This window comes from Pavona decussata, unplaced genomic scaffold, assembly GCF_977016875.1.
Source record: "Pavona decussata unplaced genomic scaffold, jaPavDecu1.1 SCAFFOLD_193, whole genome shotgun sequence".
Lineage (NCBI taxonomy): Eukaryota > Metazoa > Cnidaria > Anthozoa > Scleractinia > Agariciidae > Pavona > Pavona decussata.
The window spans coordinates 303,016-325,352 of record NW_028145602.1 but is presented as its reverse complement, the minus strand read 5'-3'; the positions used below and the strand labels follow the sequence as shown (position 1 = coordinate 325,352).

Below are 22,337 nucleotides of genomic sequence, written 5' to 3'. Positions count from 1 at the left end.
AAAGGAAAATTACACGAGAGTTTTGCATGATGTTCTTTATACTTTACGAGGACTTAAGCTTATTTACCTGCGAATACAGCCGTCTCATGACAATGCCCCAAGCGGCTGGCAGTGATGAGGGGCTATAGCTTTGTACGAAACGTGTTGGGTTTAGAGCTGAGTGGGTACCCTATAACTACCTCCTTGGGGCTAATTTTTTATCATTAGTTTATGTTTTAGCTCCTTTGCAGCTAGGGTTATGTGATTGAAGCTTATTTCTTGCTTTTTAAGCCTTTTACTCTAAACCTAAATACAGAACTAAGCTATTTTCTTTCATGATAACCAGTTTCTGTGTCAGAAGTACAAGTTATTGGAGCAATTGTAAATTTCAGGGCCAAAAAAAAGTCACTTGCGATATTAACCTGCCTTGCATAAAATTATTCAATTCTACACAGATTCATTGTCATTATTTCCGTGCAGACAAGCGGCTTTGATTGAATCGCTAGATTCGCCATTCATAAAAACTACTGTTTGTGAAACACGGACATACAGAGCATCAGTTGCACCAGGGTCCTCTTTTGCCCATACTTCATCTACAAGGTACTTGCTCACGGCTTTATCAACCTCTTTGTATGAAGATAGAGGGAAATCTGCTTCATTTGGCATATACACAGTGAGGATAATTGCCACTTTCGTGTATGGTGCAAACTGGTCATCACAATACGCGTGGAACATCATATGTGACGGAATTGGGAAGAGCTCAAGATGATTGACGAGGGCCACTTTGTGTCCTGCTTCAAACTTCTCTTTGAGCGAGTCATCTATTTTTCTCTTGACTTTCTCCCATGGGTTATTCACTTCCTCCGATCCATCAATCGTGAAATCTCCCTTGTGATTTGGATCGAACACTTGAGCCAGTTTCTTGACCATGCAGGTCACCACGTCACAAGCAGAAGGGGGTACAGCGACTAATAGTACGAAGGCCTGACCGGGATACGCACCTTTGAGATGAGAAAGAGTACTAATCCTAAAACTGTTCCAGAAGTTTTCAGTCTGATTACTGAATAACGATTTCAGTTCGATGATCGTGGGATTTAAGCTCGTAGCTAAGTCTGGGTCAGTTCTCTTGCCCTTTTTTACGGGCTCTGGAGGGTTAAGAAAAATAACTATCAATAAAACAACAACCAGCTGATGGTACATCATCCAGGTACTCGACGCGCTAATTGGTTCGTTTTGAATATTTTCTTGTTTGCGTGATGGGTTTATTTCCTTGGTACTCTGATGGACGAGAGTTAAATCCTTGCTTGTCTTTTGTTCCACGTCAATGTTTTCAACAGGTGCTTCATCCATTTGTCGAGTTTCGTTCTTCCTTTTCATTCCTTCATCGTCCGCTGCTTTGCCATTGTCAACTGCTTTTACTTGATTCGAGTCCTCCGTGCTTTGAAGGGGCGATGAAGATGATTCTGTCGTCTCTTGAATTTGCTCTTGGTCATTTTTCTGAAGTTTTTTCTGCGTCTGTTTAGTTTCATTCTGCCGCTGACTTGGTTCCTTGGTCGTCTCAACTTGTTCATCCCGGTCGTTCAGAGGTGGTTTATCTGTTTTTTTCACTTTCCTTCTGACTTGGTTCCTTGCTCGCCTAGAGTTTTTCATCCCTATCGTTCAGAGGTTCTTTATCTGTTTTATGGCTTTCCTTCTCCTGTATAACTATCTCAGTGCTCTCTTCTGTTGTTGGGGCACTGGTCATTTCAGGCTGGTTTAAGGTGATTCCGCTGAAAAAGAAGGAGTATTTAAAATTGTCTAAGACTTGGTCCAGTTCATGACTATGTTATGAGCATTACAAAAATGCAATAAAAAATCGGGGTCACCGTGCTCGTTTTTGTGCAACCTGGATGGCTATTATAGTAAATAGATGACCGACGAGGTTTATATAAGGAACGCTAGTAATCAGAAAAGGGAACTATCATTTCTAGAAAAATTAATTTCTTGCATTAAAATATCGAGGCAGTTCAACAAAATTTACTTTATTCTTACACAACAAACTATTTTCATTGAACTGGAGTTAAGATTATGAAAGAGATTAAAGATTTTGCTGCGTGTGCACGTAAGCAGCACTACCTAAATACGTGCTTTTTAAAGCATTCAAATAAAAATATCTCAAAGTAGAGTATTAAACTTTTCCTTAAATCGCGATATATAGTGGTCAACCGTATGACATTTAAATTGATACATTAAAAAATGGGGGTCACCGTGGTCGTTTAGAAGAAAAGGACCATTTATTTTCCTGCCGAGTTTAACCTCAAGGAAATCCCGAAATGTTGTGCGCGCGCGCTCGTGCGCGCGCTAAATGACGCGAAAAATTATGCGCAGCAAGGATGCGCAATGCAATTCGATGGAAATCACCTTAAGACGGTATTTTCCCTTTCTTCAGAAAGCAACCCTGTCTGTTCGTTGGAACCACGAGAAATATCACCCACTTGTGAAGTTTCACCTACTGCCTCCATTTTTAGTTCTTTTTTACCTTTGTCTCCCTTCGTTTCTTTCTTTTCCAACCCTTTGATTTTCTTGTCTCCGCGTTTCTCGTTGCTGTTTGAGGGCCCCCCTGCAACTTCCGCGTTTCCGCCCAGGATTTCGTTATCTGCTGCACACTCAACAGGAAGACTTACGACCTGACGGTCTGTTAAAGTGGACTTTTTAAGAGCCAGTCGGTCCTCTGATAAAATACTGCTGTGTCCTTCAACGTGGAAAATAAACAAAATGGAGCATCTATTATTTTCCCAGATCATGAGATGGATTTTGTCTCGAGTTAACTATTAACGTGCGCTTTCCTGAAAATTTTGCTTGGTAACCTCTCGTTCTCTTTTTTTCTTCTTGAGATGATGTTGATTGGTTAATAACATTTTCGTGACCAATAGAAATCGCTCTTAGAATTTCCAAAGAAATTCCTCGTTGAAGTTTTCCATGCAGCTAAAATGGCGCGGGTTGAGGTTGTGTTATTGATATCACTGTGTTTAGTTCCATTAAGCGCCTTGAACATTTATCACTTATTTTATCATTTATCTGCTATCACAGTTGCAGCACTGGGTACACAGATACCTTAGCTAGTCTGTCAATTCACAGAATGTTGCAGAGGCAAGTGGATTTCACCCAAGATAACAGGCTTGCAGTCGGTCCTCCGAAGCGTGTTTTTGGCCAACACTTGGTCTCGAATATCGTGCTGAAAGCGGTTGTGGGACATTTGAATGATGAATCACCAAGCAAAGCGTTGGCGCTTTCCTTCAACGGTTGGACGGGCTCGGGAAAGAACTTTGTGAGCCAAATCATCGCCGAGCATTTATTTAGGAAGGGAATGGGTAGCAAATACGTGCATCTTATTATCTCTACCCACGATTTTCCTCATCATTCAGAACTGGACTTTTACAAACGAAAACTGAGGGCTATTGTTGCCGGATCAGTGGCTGAATGCCCTAGATCATTGTTTATTTTCGACGCAATGGATAAAATGCCGATAGGACTCACTGATACACTAATACCCTACTTAGACCACTATCCTGACGTGGGAAAAGTAGACTTCCGATAAAGTATCTTCATTTTCCTGAGCAATATGGGGGCACATGTACAACACGATGCTGTGTTAAAACACTGGAAGGAAGGAAAGAAAAGGGAAGACATTGAAATTAAACAGATAGACAAGGTTATAAACCTTGGCGAATTTAAACACCAAAGGTGGACTCTGGCATTCAAGCCTTATTGACAAGAATCTCATTGATTATTTGATCCCATTTATGCCCTTGGAGAGATCCCACATCAAGATGTGTGCTAAAGCCGACTTGGAACAGAAAGGTCACCCAGTCACTGAGGAGGTCCTTAACAGGATAGCAGATGAGTTACTGTACTTCCCTGAGGACTTGAAGGTCTTCTCCAAATCTGGTTGTAAGAAAATATCAAGCAAGGTTGACTACATCATATAAAACCACACACTGACATGGTTGTTTTAGATACGATGGTAGAAATTATTTTTGGTGTGTAGGTATAGTGGTAAAGCTTGTCATCCACAACAATCGATGGCCCAGGGACGGGAGGACGCCATAAGAGTAACAAGAATGTTTGACATTTTAAAAGCAACCACAGAAACATACCAGATTGTTGTTGTTTTGGAGGGTGGGAAGTAGTTTTAAACCTATAGATAATTTTGACGTTGTTAAATTATTTAATGTAAACCTCCCCATCATTTCTGATGAGAGTACCTGTGGGGACAGCAATCCCTGTTGACTGTGCAGAAATGGGTATGGATTCTAGAGACCAGGTCTGAAAATGGAATTTTAGATGCCACTTCTAAAAAATAGTACCAAAAATTGTGTGTTTTGGTCTGAAATAGGATCAGAGTTTGGAAAACCAAGTTGCATACCACCACCAAAAATTCCTGGCGGGGGTGGGGTGGGGTGCGGTGTGCATAAAGTCCTCCTATTACTTTCCTTTTTCTACAGATTAAGGACAGTGCCTACTAATACCAAAGTATTTTTGCGTGGTTTGTGACTATGCAGGAAAAGCAGATCTTAGCAAGAGCTTTTGGAATCCAAAAAGAAAATTGGGGGAAACCAGGCATTTTTTAGAGATAATTAAGCAACAATTATTCAAAAAAGCAGTAAAATACAAAGCAATATATGGCGTCTTTTTTCCAAATTGAAGCTTGATTATCTCTGAAAAATGCATGGTTACCCCCAATTTTCTTTTTGGATATCAAATTCACTTGCTAAGTTTTGCTTTCTCCTCATAGTTTTAAACTGCACCAAAATATCCCTGTATTTGTAGGCACCGCCCATAGAAAAACTGAGTATCTCGAGATGCGTAGAGCATATGCGCAGTAACAAAAGTAGGCACCGTCCTTTAAAATGGTGGCTCACCAGAAACACACTCCACAATTAACATGACTTATAGCTGCCAACTTTTGCTGAGTCAAATGCGTGAGGTTTTTTTCTCATCATGACCGTGTTTTCCGAAAATGTCCCAGCCACTACCAATGATTTCTGACAATTTTCCGATGACTTCCAAACATTGCCAAAAATGATGAAGAAGAAGATGTTCTGTCATGACCTTTGAACACTTCTGATTCTAGTAGATTGTAAAGTGTATTGACGTTTGATTGACATTTGAAATCAAAATACAAACTGGAACACGAAAATTTTAGTGTGATGTGATACAGTTAGGACACAAAGTCAACATTTAATGCCTTTTTGGGGGATAATTGAATTGAATTTTTGTTATTAATTATGTGTTAAAGAACGGCTCGTCCGGATTTGTAATAGTAATACAATAATAACAACAATCTTTATACAGGGAGCCCACATCACGAAAATGACATTCAGTGGGGCCCTTTAAAAAAAAAAATACTACGTAATGTTTTAAAATACAAATGATTTAAAAATTACAATTATTTGTGAGTAAGGCATGAGAAATTGTCCTTGATGCATGAGATCAATGTCTTTAGCCCGCAGGTGTGAGACTTACGTATAGTGCTTGACAGTTGGCAGCTATAACATGTCTTGATGGTCGGACTGTTTTAACAGGATGGTTGAAGTAAAGGTTTTTTGTTTGGGTAAAAATGACAGGGTGTTGTAAGGAAGGTTCCACTGTATTGTACCCTCTTTTCTTTTAACTATGGATCTTAACTTGAAGAGTTCCAGACCTTGCTTTTCTAGGGACTTTTTCCATGCTATTTCTTTAAAAAATTCTCACATTTAAAAAGTCATAAAAAAAACTCACTGCAAATGTCAGATGATGATTGCCTCATGGTCTGTCCATTTCTGGTATTCTTCAAGTCAGTAATAATTTTGTTAGTAAGAGTAGGTCACCTGACCACCAGGATCCAGTTGTTCGAAAGCCAGTTAAGGTAATCCTTGATTAAAGTTACGATAATCATGCTTTTCACGTTGTTTCCAAAAAATGTTTTAAAAAAGCTAATTTTAAGCTACCTGTAATGGTAAAGAAAAGCATAGTCAGATCTGGAAAACAAAAATCTTTTGAAGAATTTTTTTTTTTTTTTTATTTTGTTCACCACAACATACATTCATAGAAAGTTACAGTGAATAATAGACTAAAATCTTACATACGTTTACAGTGAATAATAATAGTAAAAGAAGAAGTAAGAAGTGGCGAGGAGAATCCTTATTGATTACTTATAAAACTTGAATCAAAGTTCACATTAACCCTAGATTAGCTTTATTGGGCTTTGAACAACTGGGCCCAGTTGTAAAGGACCTATTCTTTTTCGATTCTACCACCAAAGACTTGAAGAAAGCATAGATGCCTAGCTTGAAGATCCAGAATTTTGAGGGTCGGTGCATTTCCACTTAGTTGCACATTTCTTAGTTGTTACAGTATTTATTCAATTAACCACCTTGGGAGCTTATATATGAGGGTGGGTGCTTATTATTTTCCCAACATTTTTAGAGAATAACAAAAGAAGAGATAAAGAGTTTATTTCGCTTCAACAAGACAAAACAAAGTGCAAAAGTTAACATAAACAATATAAAAGTTCATTGACTACCTTATCTAAAACCAATTGTGTTCCAAAATTATTTTGGAACACAATGGATCCTCCTCTTACTTCATGCTGGGCTAGTCACCGACAGAAATGTTTTTTGTTGAGAGGGGTTGGGGTGGGCGCTTATTCCAGGCTGGGCACTTATTTACCTTTTGGGCTTTCAGTGTGGGTGCTTCTTCGAAGGTGGGTGGTTAATCAAATAAATACGGTATAACTTAAAATTAGGCCAGTGATGCTCCATTTTAACAGTTTTGTTAGAGGTTTTTGAAACCACAGAAAGAAATTTTTACAAACAGTCACATTATTGCATCACAACATCCCATAATGTTCACAGTAGTGTTGGTGTGGTCATAATCATTTTGAATTGGTGAACTTTCTGGGGGCATGTATCCCTTGCTAATAAAATTGGCATTAGTTTTATAGTTTTCTGGCTTGTCTTCACGGCCACATGACACACTTTTTGTTTAGGAATCTTGATGGCAACCAACCTGCAATCAAGAGTTACTCTCGTCTTCCTGGTGGAAGGGATTATCGAGGGAAGTACAAACGAAGACGACTAGCTTACCCAGAGAAAGATTAAAGGGCACTGGTTGGGTCTGGTTGTAAGTTAGCCAGATACAATGTTAATGGCTTTACAATAGGTAAAATGTGACAACTGTGAATTAGATTTTAAGAAGCTACTAAATTCAGTTTATAATTGAAAAGCAATTGTTTAATTCATATTATTAATTGTACCTATAAAATTACTGGGGTTTTTTTTCTAATTAAAGGAAAATTACATGAGAGTTTTGCATGATGTTCTTTATACTTTACGAGGACTTTAGGTTATTTACCTGCGAATACAGCCGTCTCATGACAATGCCCCAAGCGGCCGGCAGTGATGAGGGGCTATAGTTTTGTACGAAACGTGTTGGGTTTAGAGCTGAGTGGGTACCCTATAACTACCTCCTTGGGGCTAATTTTTTATCATTAGTTTATGTTTTAGCTCCTTTGCAGCTAGGGTTATGTGATTGAAGCTTATTTCTTGCTTTTTAAGCCTTTTACACTAAACCTAAAGACAGAACTAAGCTATTTCCTTTCATGATAACCAGTTTCTGTCAGAAGTACAAGTTATTGGAGCAATTGTAAATTTCAGGGCCAAAAAAAAAGTGACTTGCGATATTAACCGGCCTGCATAAAATTCTTCAATTCTTCACAGATTCATTGTAATTTTTTCCTAACGGACAAGCGGCCTTGATTGAATCGCTAGATTCGCCATTCATAAAAACAACTGTTTGTGAAACACGGACATACAGAGCATAAGTTGCACCAGGGTCCTCTTTTACCCATACTTCATCTACAAGGTACTTGCTTATGGCTTTATTAACCTCTTTGTATGAAGACAGAGGGAAATCTGCTTCATTTGGCATAAACACAGTCAGGATAATTGCCACTTTCGTGTATGGTGCAAACTGGTCATCGCAATACGCGTGGAACATCATATGTGACGGAATTGGGAAGAGCTCAAGATGATTGACGAGGGCTACTTTGTGTCCTGCTTCAAACTTCTCTTTGAGCGAGTCATCTATTTTCCTCTTGACTTTCTCCCATGGGTTATTCATTTCCTCCAATCCATCAATCGTGAAATCTCCCTTGTGATTTGGATCGAACACTTGAGCCAGTTTCTTGACCATGCAGGTCACCACGTCACGAGCAGAAGGGGGTACAGCGACTAGTAGTACGAAGGCCTGACCGGGATACGCACCTTTGAGATGAAAAAAAGTACTCATCCTAAAACTGTTCCAGAAGTTTTCACTCTGATTACTGAATAACGATTTCAGTAAGATGATTTTGTGATTTATGCTCGTAGTTAAGTCCGGGACAGTTTTCTTGTCTTTCTTTACGGGCTCTGGAGGGAAAAGTAAAATAACCATGAATATCAATAATAAAACAGCAACTATCATCCAGGTACTCGGCGGGCTAATTGGTTCGTTTTCAACGTTTTCTTGTTTGCCAGATGGATTTTTTTCCCCGGTACTCTGATCAGATACGAGAGTTGAATCCTTGTTTGTCTCTTGTTCCACGTCAATGTTTTCAACGGGTGCTTCATCCATTTGTCGGGTTTCGTTCTTCCTTTTCATTCCTTTATCGTCAGGTGCTTGACCAACACCGCGTCTTCGAACAACTTGATTCGAGCCCTCCGTGCTTTGAAGCGGCGAGAAAGATGATTCTTTTGTCTCTTGAATTTGCTCTTGGTCATTTTCCTGAAGGTCTTTTTTCGTCCGCCTAGTTTCATTCTGCTGCTGACTTGGTTCCTTGGTCGTCTCAACTTGTTCATCCGGGCCGTTCAGAGGTTCTTTATCTATTTTCTGACCTTCCTTCTGACTTGGTTCCTTGGTCGTCTCAACTTGTTCATCCCGATCGTGCAGAGGTTCTTTATCTGTTTTCTGACTTTCCCTCTCCTGTTTAACTATCTCACCACTCTCGTCTATTGCTCGGGTACCGGTCACTTCGGGCTGGTTTAAGACAGTATTTTTCGGCCTTTCTTCAGACGACAGCCCTGTCTGTTCATTGGAACCACAAGCTTGTGAAGTTTTCACATTATTTTTCTTAGATTTTTTAGAAGCCATTTAGCCGTTCAACAAATCGTTCTTGTTTCCCAAAACGTAGAGCATGCAGTTTAAAACAACGAATAATGGCGTTCCTTCCCTCAAGTTGTGTTGTTCAACAATTACTTGAAAAGGAAAATCCGCAACAATGCGCTCGTTTCCTGACCTCTTCGACTTTTATTTCCAAGAAACTGCTTCCCGTTAGATTTGATTGGTCAATGATTTGACCCGCTCCTTCCTTTCCCGGAAAAATTGCCCCGAAAGGTTATGATAAAGTGCGGTGACGGTTCATTTATACCGCCCTTGGACTTCAATCTTTTTGCTTCCCTGACAGCAACTTGTATTGTACCCATGTCTTTTCACAAGGTGTTTATGCGGCCTATTGAACTAACTAACACGACTTTCTTCTTTCAAACAAGTTTCCATTGAATTTTCGATCTTACCGGCTTACACAGGAGCAACATGCCATGCAATATCAGTAACTTATTTACTGGTTGCCATATATATATAATATCTACCTAAATCATTATGCATGATGCGGGAACTACTGTAGCTAAGCGAGACCTTTCTGACTGTAGTCTTTTTCGTATACTTCATATGTACATGACATATATAAAATTCACCCTCTTCAAGCGTGATTTGAAACGATTTTCGATGTGAGAAATCAGACCTTTGATTGTCGCCCTACGTGTTTCCGTTCGAAGTTTAAACGGAAGAGGAAAATGTGAAACAAAGCGCGCGTTTTCTTGCCATTTCCTCCGGTGGCCGACAATTTATTTTTCATTTCGGCTTAAAAATAGAAACTGTTTGATACACCGATAGCGGAATTTTTTCTTTCTTGAGAAAAGAATTACACCAACCGTAGAAATAAGAACAAGTTTTCTTAATTTCGGGAACGTGAACGAAAAAAAATCATCTTAACATTCTGCAGGAGGCGAGTTATAATTGTCCAACTCCTCTTAAATTACTGTTCGTAAACACGCGAAATGAGTGCAAATATATATACCGGGATATTTGCATAAGAATACCTGAGCAAACACTAAAAAACAACTTTCTATGTTTCTAATTTTATCAGTTTTACTTTATGACTCACCAAGAAAGGTAACCGTTTGATAATGCCAGCACTGATATCTCACATCAAAACATCTACCCCAATAACAAATCCTGACCTCCCAGTATCGTTTAATTAACATAAATGGTTAAAACTAAGGCACAAGTCACGGATCTCTTCCGGCAGAAAAGGAATTACAAACGATTTACATCTTGAGATAGCCTTTTGTGGTCGTTAATTTGGAGACGCAAATAAACGAGAAAAACAAGTAGGTTGTGATTTGACTGGAATAAGACTAATGAGATCACATGTGCGAATGTGCGGAGCATATAGAATAGATAGGGAGTAATTTCTGCAAGCCTATTGCGAGATTAAAATGAAGAGAACTGCGGTGAAGAAAACTGCGGTGGTATCGTTGTGTTTGTCTACGATTAGCGCAAATTCCATTCTTGCATGTGTCGTTGTAGCGGCTATAGTGGTTGCTCCTTTGTTAGATTATTATGCGTGGCCTAACAATGAGCGCTGCACGGACAGGTGGGACTCGCCAAACGTAACAGGCTTGCAGTTAGCCCTCCAAACGCGTGTTTTTGGTCAGCATTTCGTTACCAACACAGTCCTGAAGGCGGTTGTAGGACATTTAAATAATAAATCACCAAGCAAAGCATTGGCGCTTTCCTTCAACGGTTGGTCGGGATCGGGAAAGAACTTTGTGAGCCAAATCATCGCCGAGCATTTATTTAGGAAGGGAATGGATAGCAAATATGTGCATCGGATGATTGCTACTTACGATTTTCCTTATCATTCAAAACTGGACTTTTACAAACAAAAACTAAGGGCTCTTGTTGCCGGATCAGTGTCTGAATGCCCTAGATCATTGTTTATTTTCGACGAAATGGATAAAATGCCGATAGGGCTTATTGATGTACTAAAACCCTACTTAGACCACTATTCTGACGTGGGAAAAGTAGACTTTCGCAAAAGTATCTTTATTTTCCTGAGCAATACGGGGGCACATCTGATAAATGCTGCTGTGTTAAAACACTGGAAGGAAGGAAAGAAAAGGGAAGACATTGAAATTAAACACATGGACAGGCTAATAAATCTTGACGAATTTAACACCAAAGGTGGACTCTGGCATTCAAGCCTTATTGACAAGAATCTCATCGATTTTTTCGTCCCATTCATGCCCTTGGAGAGATCCCACATCAAGATGTGTGCTAAAGTCGAGTTGGAACAGAAAGGTCACCTGGTCATTGAGGAGATCCTTAACAAGGTAGCAGACCAGTTAGAATACTTCCCAGAAGATTCAAAGCTCCTCTCCAAAAATGGTTGTAAGCAAGTATCAAGCAAAGTTAACCAAATCATATAGAGCCACACATTGACATGTTTCTTTCAGATACGATGGTAGTAAGGCTTGTCAGGCTTGTGGTTGTAAGGCTTGTCAGCCATGACAATCAATGCCCTGGGGAGGGAGGGAGAGGGGGTACATAGCAGCCACAGGGGGATATCAAAGTCTTGTGTTTTCGTTACAGCCAGTTATTTTCACCCTTATGACAAACCTTAAAAAATGCTTTTTTGACAGGTAGCCTAAGCATTGTGTTTTGACCGTTTAAGTCTATTGTTGGAATAACGATGGCCTTTTGTTTGGAAACAACACTTAAGATATATCTCAACCAGAGGCATTTGTGAATCTGGCCCTTGGATTATACACTTAAGCGGATAACAGTAGCAATGGTCTCTTTAGAACAGGACTTTAAGCACGGTGCCTTCTAATACAGAGGTATTTTTGCACAGTTTATTACTGTGCGGGAAAAGTAGATCTTAGCAAGGGCTATTGGAATCCAAAAAGAAATTTGGGGGTAACCACGCATTTTTTTAAAGATAATTAAGAAACAATAATTCTAAAAAGTGCTAAAATACAAAGCAATGTATAGCATCTTTTATCAAATTGAAACTTTATTATCTCTGAAAAATGCACCGTTACCCCCAAATTCTTTTTAATCGCGCAAGGGCGAAGGGGAGTGGGAGGTGGGGTGGTATTCTATACTTTAACAGAGGTTACCAATAGCATGTGACCTACTGCTTCTAAAAGAGTCTATTAAAGTTTGCGAAACATCTCTGTAACTTTTTTGAGAAAATTATAAACCAATTTTCTCGAATACTAGAACTTGCGATCCACTATTTTCCTAAACTGAGCTGTTGTTACAATAACAGCCTCATGGTAAATTCATGGACTTTCATACAGTAGAACCCCAGTAACTCGAACTCTGAAGGGAAATGAAAAACTGTTCGAGTAAGCGGGGTTTCGAGTTATCGGGGTCGACTAAAATATTCAATTTTCCAGGTTAATAATTAATAGTTTATTGATTTTCAGCACTTCGCTATACAATACAGTGCAAACTAAACTTATTCCACGAGAAACTAATACATTTTGTAATAAATGTAACGATTATGCATTCTTACGACAATGCAATAAGGTGAATGTAACTTAGTTTATTTAATACACTCAATTTATGTTCCCTTTTGCGTCGTCCAGTCTTTGTTCTAGTGTTAGAATTCGATTACACGATAAGAAAAACTAATGGGATATGTCAATGGGCATCCGTGGCGAGTTATAAGAACAAGAAATTCGAGTTATCGGGTTAAATTTGATCACGGGAAACGAAATTCAGTTCGAGTTAGCGGGGTTTTTGGAGTTATCCGAGTTCGAGTTAACCAAGTAAAAAAGACTGAAAAGTTGGGTCAAATCCAAGGGAATTGATACTCAGTTCGAGTTAGCGGGGGAGTTCGAGTTATCCGAGTTCAAGTTACCGGGGTTCTACTGTATGGTATAACTGCCGTCTCTCACTTGTGGGTCATACAAGAATCGGTATTCAACTGAGTGTCGAAAAACCAAACCCAAAGCAATCACTTTAACTCATCACAACTGACGTAAAAAGCGCAAGGAACCAATCAGAACTCAAAGCAAATTCATTCAACTGACGCCAAGCGCGGGAAAAAGAGTGCTGACAATGTTTTTGGTTCTGTTTCCCATTGGTTGAGAAAGTGGCGCGAGTTTTTACAACCAATCACGGCACAGAACGAATTAAAGCAAAACCAAAGCAAACGCGAATTACTTTCGACAGTCAATTGAAAACCGCTCGATGTACAGTACTATTTCTCGTGAGGTAAGATAAGGTAAGGTACGACTTTATTGAAAAGCAATTGTTTTATTCATATTATTAATTGTAATAATAAAATTACTTTTTTAAATAATTAAAGGAAAACTACATGAGAGTTTTGCATGATGTTCTTTATAGTTTACGAGGACTTTAGCTTATTTACCTGCGAATACAGCCGCCTAGTTACAATGCCCCAAGCAGCTGGCAGTGATGAGGCTATAGCTTTGTCTGAAACGTGTTTGGTTTAGCGCTGAGTGGGCACCCTACGACTACTTCCTTGGGGCTACATTTTATCATTAGTTTATGTTTTAGGTCCTTTGCAGCTAGGGTTATGTGATTGAAGCTTATTTCTTGCTTTTTAAGCCTTTTGCTCAAAACCTGAATACAGAACTAAGCTATTTTCTTTCATGATAACCATTTTCTGTGTCAGAAGCACAAGTTATTGAAGCAATTTTAAATTTCAGGGCCAAAAAAAACTGAGTCACTTGCGATATTAATAACTGGCCTTGCATAAAATTCTTCAATTCTACACAGTTTCACTGTAATTTTTTTCTAACGGACAAGCGGCCTTGATTGAATCGCTAGATTCGCCATTCATAAAAACTACTGTTTGTGAAACACGGACATACAGAGCATAAGTTGCACCGGGGTCCTCTTTTGCCCATACTTCATCTACAAGGTACTTGCTTATGGCTTTATTAACCTCTTTGTATGAAGACAGAGGGAAATCTGCCTCATTTGGCATAAACACAGTTAGGATAATTGCCACTTTCGTGTATGGTGCAAACTGGTCATCGCAATACGCGTGGAACATCATATGTGACGGAATTGGGAAGAGCTCAAGATGATTGACGAGTGCCACTTTGTGTCCTGCTTCAAACTTCTCTTTGAGCGATTCACCTATTTTCATCTTGACCTCCTCCCCTGGGTTATTCATTTCCTCCAATCCATCAATCGTGAAATCTCCCTTGTGATTTGGATCGAACACTTGAGCCAGTTTCTTGACCATGCAGGTCACCACGTCACGAGCAGAAGGGGGTACAGCGACTAACAGTACGAAGGCCTGACCGGGATACGCACCTTTGAGATGAAAAAAAGTACTCATCCTAAAACTGTTCCAGAAGTTTTCAGTCTGATTACTGAATAACGATTTCAGTAAGATGATTTTGTGATTTAAGCTCGTAGTTAAGTCCGGGACAGCTTTCTTGTCTTTCTTTACGGGCTCTGGAGGGAAAAGTAAAATAACCATGAATATCAATAATAAAACAGCAACTATCATCCAGGTACTCGGCGGGCTGATTGGTTCGTTTTCAACGTTTTCTTGTTTGCCAGATGGATTATTTTCCTCGGTACTCTGATCAGATACGAGAGTTGAATCCTTGTTTGTCTCTTGTTCCACGTCAATGTTTTCAACGGGTGCTTCATCCACTTGTCGGGTTTTGTTCTTCCTTTTCATTCCTTTATCGTCAGGTGCTTGACCAACACCGCGTCTTCGAACAACTTGATTTGAGTCCTCCGTGCTTTGAAGCGGCGAGAAAGATGATTCTTTTGTCTCTTGAATTTGCTTTTGGTCATTTTCCTGAAGGTCTTTCTTCGTCCGTCTAGTTTCATTCTGCTGCTGACTTGGTTCCTTGGTCGTCTCAACTTGTTCATCCGGGCTGTTCAGAGGTTCTTTATCTATTTTCTGACCTTCCTTCTGACTTGGTTCCTTGGTCGTCTCAACTTGTTCATCCCGATCGTGCAGAGGTTCTTTATCTGTTTTCTGACTTTCCTTCTCCTGTTTAACTATCTCACCACTCTCTTCTATTGCTCGGGTACCGGTCACTTCAGGCTGGTTTAAGACAGTATTTTTCGGCCTTTCTTCAGACGACAGCCCTGTCTGTTCGTTGGAACCACAAGAACTATCACCCACTTGTGAAGTTTTCACATCATTTTTCTTAGATTTTTTAGAAGCCATTTAGCCGTTCAACAAATCGTTCTTGTTTCCCAAAACGTAGAGCATGCAGTTTAAAACAACGAACTGAATGGCGTTCCTTCCCTCAAGTTGTGTTGTTCAACAATTACTTGAAAAGGAAAATCTGCAACAATGCGCTCGTTTCCTGACCTCTTCGACTTTTATTTCCAAGAAACTGCTTCCCGTTAGATTTGATTGGTCAATGATTTGACCTCCTTCCTTTCCCGGAAAAATTGCCCCGAAGGTTATGATAAAGTGCGGTGACGGTTCATTTATACCCCCCTCGGACTTCAATCTTTTTGCTTCCCTGACAGCAACTTGTATTGTACCCATGTCTTTTCACAAGGTGTTTATACGGCCTATTGAACTAACTAACACGACTTTCTTCTTTCAAACAAGTTTCCATTGAATTTTCGATCTTACCGGCTTACACAGGAGCAACAGTATAGGGCATCATATACCATGCAATATCAGTAACTTATTTACTGGTTGCCATATATATATAATATCTACCTAAATCATTATGCATGATGCGGGAACTACTGTAGCTAAGCGAGACCTTTCTGACTGTAGTCTTTTTCGTATACTTCTCATGTACATGACATACATAAAATTCATCCTCTTCAAGCGTGATTTGAAACGATTTTCGATGTGAGAAATCAGACCTTGGATTGCCGCCCTACGTGTTTCCGTTCGAAGTTTAAACGGAAGAGGAAAATGTGAAACAAAGCGCACGTTTTCTTGCCATTTCCTCCGGTGGCCGACAATTTATTTTCCATTTCGGCCTAAAAATAGAAACTGTTTGATACACTGATAGCGGAATTTTTTCTTTCTTGAGAAAAGAATTACACCAACCGTAGAAATAAGGACAAGTTTTCTTAATTTCGGGAACGTGAACGAAAAAAAATCATCTTAACATTCTGCAGGAGGCGAGTTATAATTGTCCTACTCCTCTTAAATTACTGTTCGCAAACACGCGAAATGAGTGCTAATATATATACCGGGATATTTGCATAAGAATACCTGAGCAAACAGTAAAAAACAAATTTCTATGTTTCTAATTTTATCAGTTTTACTTTATGACTCACCAAGAAAGGTAACCGTTTGATAATGCCAGCACTGATATCTCACATCAAAACATCTACCCCAATAACAAATACCGACCTCCCAGTATCGTTTAATTAACATAAATGGTTAAAACTAAGGCACAGGTCATGGATCTCTTCCGGCAGAAAAGGAATTACAAACGATTTACATTTTGAGATAGCCTTTTGTGGTCGTTAATTTGGAGACGCAAATAAACAAGAAAAACAAGTAGGTTGTGATTTGACTGGAATAAGACTAATGAGATCACATGTTTTGATCAGTAATGATTTCTTGAAACATAAGCAAGCGAAAGAATATAGCCGGAATATAGAATAGATCAATAATCAATCTTTGGGAGTAATTTCTGCAAACCTATTGCGAGATTAAAATGAAGAGAACTGCGTTGAAGAGAACTGCGGTGGAGAGAACTGCGGTGGTATCGTTGTGTTTGTCTACGATTAGCGCAAATTCCATTCTTGCATGTGTCGTTGTAGCGGCTATAGTGGTTGCTCCTTTCTTAGGTTATTTTGCATGGCCTTACAGTGAGTGCTGCACGGACAGGTGGGACTCGCCAAACGTAACAGGCTTGCAGTTAGCCCTCCAAACGCGTGTTTTTGGTCAGCATTTCGTCACCAACACAGTCCTGAAGGCGGTTGTGGGACATTTGAATAATAAATCACCAAGCAAAGCATTGGCGCTTTCCTTCAACGGTTGGTCGGGATCGGGAAAGAACTTTGTGAGCCAAATAATCGCCGAGCATTTATTTAGGAAGGGAATGGATAGCAAATATGTGCATCGGATGATTGCTTCCTACGATTTTCCTCATCAATCAGAACTGGACTTTTACAAACGAAAACTAAGGGCTATTGTTGCCGGATCAGTGTCTGAATGCCCTAGATCATTGTTTATTTTCGATGAAATGGATAAAATGCCGATTGGGCTTATTGATGCACTAAAACCCTACTTAGACTACTATTCTGACGTGGGAAAAGTAGACTTTCGCAAAAGTATCTTTATTTTCCTGAGCAATACGGGGGCACATCTGATAAATGCTGCTGTGTTAAAACACTGGAAGGAAGGAAAGAAAAGGGAAGACCTTGAAATTAAAAAGATTGATCGGCTTATAAACCTTGGTGAATTCAACACCAAAGGTGGACTCTGGCATTCAAGCCTTATTGACAAGAATCTCATCGATTTTTTCGTCCCATTTATGCCCTTGGAGAGATCCCACATCAAGATGTGTGCTAAAGTCGAGTTGGAACAGAAAGGTCACCTGGTCATTGAGGAGATCCTTAACAAGGTAGCAGACCAGTTAGAATACTTCCCAGAAGATTCAAAGCTCCTCTCCAAAAATGGTTGTAAGCAAGTATCAAGCAAAGTTAACCAAATCATATAGAGCCACACATTGACATGTTTCTTTCAGATACGATGGTAGAAATTATTTTTGGTGTATTGGTGTGGTGGTAAGGCTTGTAAGCCATGACAATCAATGTCCTGGGGAGGGAGGGGGTGGGGGTACATAGCACCCACAGGGGCATATCAAAGTCTTGTATTGGTATAGTCTAAAAAGACTTATTTGGCTAACGCAATGTTGTACCCAATTCAGATCCCCCGGGGTTAAGATTCTTTGTTGATTTCATTTGCATTATAATGTAGCATTCTCATTTAAATGATATTGAAATACTTAGAACAAAACATTTTATGCCCAAAGGATTTGAATTGGGTACAACATTGCGTTAGCCGAATAGGTCTATTATTGGTATTATTATTGGAATTTCTCTAGCATTTATACCTCACTAAAATTTGTTGTCCATTTTATATTGAAGATGGCAGAGGCAACTTCCGAAACATGTCTGTAAAACTCAGGAGTGTCGTGTTTTTCTTAAAATTAATTTCATCACTGATTTTGTCCAGAAAATTCAGATTACATCCATTTTATTCACAATTTTTATTACTTAATAAACCTTCTTTCAGTTCAAACGTTTATAACATTTAAATAATAATTATTCGTCTCAACTACCTGCTGCTGAGAAATGATGACTCACACAACTAAGACACTACTTGCAACAAAGATTTGAAAGACCTTCATTTTACATGGTATCTAATTTTTGATACTTTTATTATAAGGCTCTTTCCACGCGTTTAACTAAATTTTATGAGAGATTTAGCAGCGCGTATACGTGAAACGCGAACGGCAAAAATGACCACGTGACCACAATTTTCCCGCCATTTTCGCTTTTGCCGGTTGCTGTTTCTACGTGAAAACAGGCAATTTCGCGTTTGACGTCTATGTGAGAACTACCGAAGTATTTCTTTCTTTTTTACTCATACATATCAGTAGTTAATTGTTGAAAATAAGTACCCCAATAATTTTTCCTGCAAGTCATACTGGGGCAAATTAAGTTTCATGTTCAAACATCCTTCATAATTCACGCCTTACCGCAGTTTTATTCATGAACTCACCACAGTGAGTTGTAAAACAGCTTCATCGCAAGTCGCAAAATTAAAGCTAAAGTCAAAACGTTCACGCTATTTTACGTGAAACGTGAACCGCCAAGGTGACGTTTGCCAGTTCACGTAAACGCGATGCTAAATCTCTCTATTAATTATTTTTAACCTGGTAGACATCTCCCAAGGAAAATTTGACCAAACAGTATAAAGTGAACAAATTGTTATTGTCAAAGTTGCCACTCTTCTATATACAACTAATAAGCCAACTTGTGGTCGATGAGGTCAGTTGAGCCATTTGAATTAGGGACATAAAAAGAGTCAAATGTTTTTCAGGGTAAAACAATTTTTCTTGCGCAGGGCGAAGGGGAAGGGGGGGGGGGGTGGTATTCTATACTTTATCAGAGGTTTCCAATAGCATGCGACCTACCGCTTTTAAAAGAGTCTATTAAAGTTGCGAAACATCTATGTAACTTTTTTGAGAAAATTATAAACCAATTTTCTCGAATACTACAACTTGCGATCCACTATTTTCCTAAACTGAGCCGTTGTTTACAGTCAACCCAGGTCACGCGTGAACGATATTTTTGAAATTTGAACGGAGTTTTGAAATTTACATGTCAGTTTTCAAAATCGCCAACGAGATTTCAGAGTTCCCGTATAAATTTCCCTAGCTTATTGACAGTATAAAGCTATGAATTTTTCTTTACATTGCAAAATTGAATGTTTCAAGAATAACAATTGTTTCCCAAGTATTTTGAATCTTTTTTTCAGTTAATGCGTCTTTTTCGGAACGATTTCCAGAGAGATGTCCAACATTTCATTCACACGTCGGACATTACAAAGAGAAATTCGAATGTTCATTTCATTCTTGGAATTACTGTTCACGCGTGACCTGGATTGACTGTAAATAACAGCCTTTTGGTAAATTCATGGACTTTCATATTTGTAAACTCGACCAAACCCCTTTCTAAATTTACCTTACTACATACTAACAATCCCCATGGTAACAGTACTTCGGTACAGTCGAACTACGGAACATTATTTTTATCTTCTTAATTTAGCTTGGTCAAAGAGTTATGCAATTTAGAAACCGACTTTGATGTGGGGTTATAACCGACCCGAAACTGTGATAAATAATGATATTGAATGATAGATAAGATGGACATGGACTCAGGTTGTATATATATAGTATATCTGCTGTCTCTCACTTGTGGGTCATACAATAAGCGGTATTCAACTGAGTGTCGTAAAACCAAACCCAAAGCAATCACTCTTACTAATCACAACTGACGTAAAAAGCGCAAGGAACCAATCAGAACTCAAAGCAAATTCATTCAACCGACGCCAAGCGCGGGAAAAAGAGTGCTGACAACGTTTTTGGTTCTGTTTCTCATTGGTTGAGAAAGTGGCGCGAGTCTTTACAACCAATCACAGAACGAATTAAAGCAAAACCAAAGCAAACGCGAATTACTTTCGACAGTCAATTGAAAACCGCTCAATGTACAGTACTATTTCTCGCGAGGTATGGTCAGATAAGGCAAGGTACGACTTTATTTTAAGAGGATAACAAGTAACAGTAACTAAAATTACTGACGACCTTGTGGCCCTCTAAAGCCGCCGTTACACGTTGAAACTTTTAGCTGAAACTTGTGTGCAACGGCGCTGCGAAACAGGTTTCAGCAGGCGTTGCACCGTGTAACATGGTCGGTTTCGTGAAACTTTTTCGAACTTCCGTTGCGAGACAAGTTTCACGAAAAGTAGAACCGCTTTCTACTTCTGCAACGGCTCGCAACGGTCGCAGTGGTGAAAAAACAAGAGTTTCACCGTGTAACATCACTTCGTGAAACTGGTCTCGTTCGCCGTCGCACACAAGTTTCAGCTAAAAGCTTCAACGTGTAACGGCGGCTTAAGAAGCAAAACTACAAATTAAATCAAAGCTAAAAGACCTAAATAAACTGGTTTTTAAATTAATAAGTATGTAATATGTATTCGAGCCAGTGTAAGAAAACTATTGCATGTCCAAATGTACTACTTTATCAAAATCACGTCTGCCGTCTTTGGGAATTTTGTGAGCCGACGGCAAACGAGATTTTTAATATGCAGAAATGTACCAATTGTTGTCAATTTGAACCAATTCTGAAATATAGACAAAGGGTCTTCCTTTTCTAGGTACACGGAGTTGCTATGCAGCCTGTAGAGGCCTTACTAGACAAGGAGACTGTATGCTCCGGAACACACTTTATGTACTTATCACGAAAGTTATGTAACTAGCTACGCAATGTTAGAGTCTATTCCTGTTGAACCTGTTCATCTTGTTCTTGTTTGTCTTGTCTTTCCTCTTCATTGTCCTTTTCTCCTTTCGTGTAATACACGGGCCCTCCACCATAAATATCGTGCAATAATCTCCAGGTCTGCAGGGACAACTGTCCATAGTCCGAGTCTGTTGAGTGAACAGATGGAATTTATGTCAACTCCAGCAGTGCACATCCCCCATCCCCCCGGGCATTAGGTCGGGCAATAGCCTACCCCGGGGCATTAGTGGGGTATTGTTCTACATTCTCCGTTCCCGGGGTCGGGCATTAGCCTACCCCAGGGTATTAGTGGGGTATTGTTCCACATTCTCCGTCCCCGGGGTCGGGCATTAGCATACCCCGGGGCATTTGACAGCCTCGTGATTTTCACTTCAAAACACAACAACTGCCACTTCCTTTGAACATAGTTAATAAAAGGCAATGGTTATGAAGCCTGACAAACTTCTTTGTTACATGTTTTTGTTAGCATTTTTGGCCTTGACCGTGCACAAACCACAATAGATTTCAAAAGTGTTGGAGCAACTGACCAATAGAAACGTTCCTGTAAAGATATTCAATTGTAGTGTGCACACTCTCTCCTCCGCAGAGGCTCCGCTGAGAAAAGGGAGTACAGGCGTAAAATTCCGTGGAAGGCGACGGCGGGAGCCTCTGCCAGAAACCACGCCCAATATGGCTGCGATCCGGGGGAGTCATTTTGTAACTAGGGTGGTGTGCGTACTTATGTCATGAAAATGGCGGGTGTTTGTGAAATTGTCATGTTGCGCGATGTGGGAGATTTACTCACGAAAACTTACCTACATGCTTAGAAATCGGGGAAAGTTTGTTTATCTCATGATGACTGTTTAGAAAACGCTGTTATTTTGCTGTGATGCCTTGAATCATCACTACAAGAATGAAATTCAAGTTACACGAGCGGCGATCGTGTGGAGATAAAAGAGTGCATGCAAAGAAATGATTTATTGAGGAAACGTCTGCCAGCTGAGACCAAACAAAAACTGTCGATTCGGTCTTAAAAGAGACTAGAGCAAGTAAGCTTAATGTTTTAATTAAAGCGTATTTTTTTTCTATACTCCGAAACGACCAAACTTGATATTTTTATCTTGTAAACAAGTTTAATCAGAAGAAGTTATAATGATCTTTCGGTGATTTAATTAGCATTTAGTTCTCACGGGAAGCTTGTTATGTACTGTGATGAAACAACTGTCTTTAAAATA

At 39.5% G+C, this 22,337-nt stretch overlaps 2 protein-coding genes, 1 long non-coding RNA gene and 2 pseudogenes across 4 annotated transcripts in view; 4 read left to right on the top strand and 1 right to left on the bottom strand.

The window, feature by feature from the left end:
• Window positions 1-1,597: 1,597 nt before the first annotated feature.
• Window positions 1,598-5,894, top strand: LOC146461860 (torsin-1A pseudogene; annotated as a pseudogene). Its single transcript, XR_014857296.1, has 2 exons — window positions 1,598-1,739; window positions 2,386-5,894. The product of XR_014857296.1 is annotated as a torsin-1A pseudogene (transcript).
• A 4,876-nt stretch (window positions 5,895-10,770) lies between these two features.
• On the top strand, window positions 10,771-11,528 carry LOC146461859 (torsin-1A pseudogene; annotated as a pseudogene).
• Window positions 11,529-12,426: 898 nt separating this feature from the next.
• Window positions 12,427-20,626, top strand: LOC146461857 (uncharacterized). Its single transcript, XR_014857297.1, has 2 exons — window positions 12,427-13,341; window positions 20,354-20,626. It is a non-coding gene; the product is annotated as an uncharacterized LOC146461857 (long non-coding RNA).
• On the top strand, window positions 16,997-17,756 carry LOC146461858 (torsin-1A-like). Its single transcript, XM_085086314.1, has one exon. The coding sequence runs from the start codon at window positions 17,136-17,138 to the stop codon at window positions 17,754-17,756; it is 621 nt and encodes a 206-aa protein (XP_084942440.1). The 5' UTR covers window positions 16,997-17,135.
• Window positions 18,279-22,337, bottom strand: part of LOC146461855 (ubiquitin carboxyl-terminal hydrolase 20-like) — a 30,480-nt gene continuing 26,421 nt past the window's right edge. The window contains exon 29 of the mRNA XM_085086333.1: window positions 18,279-21,251. Coding sequence (XP_084942459.1) covers window positions 21,100-21,251 — 152 coding nt within the window. The 3' untranslated portion in view covers window positions 18,279-21,099. The remainder of the gene's footprint in view (window positions 21,252-22,337) is intronic.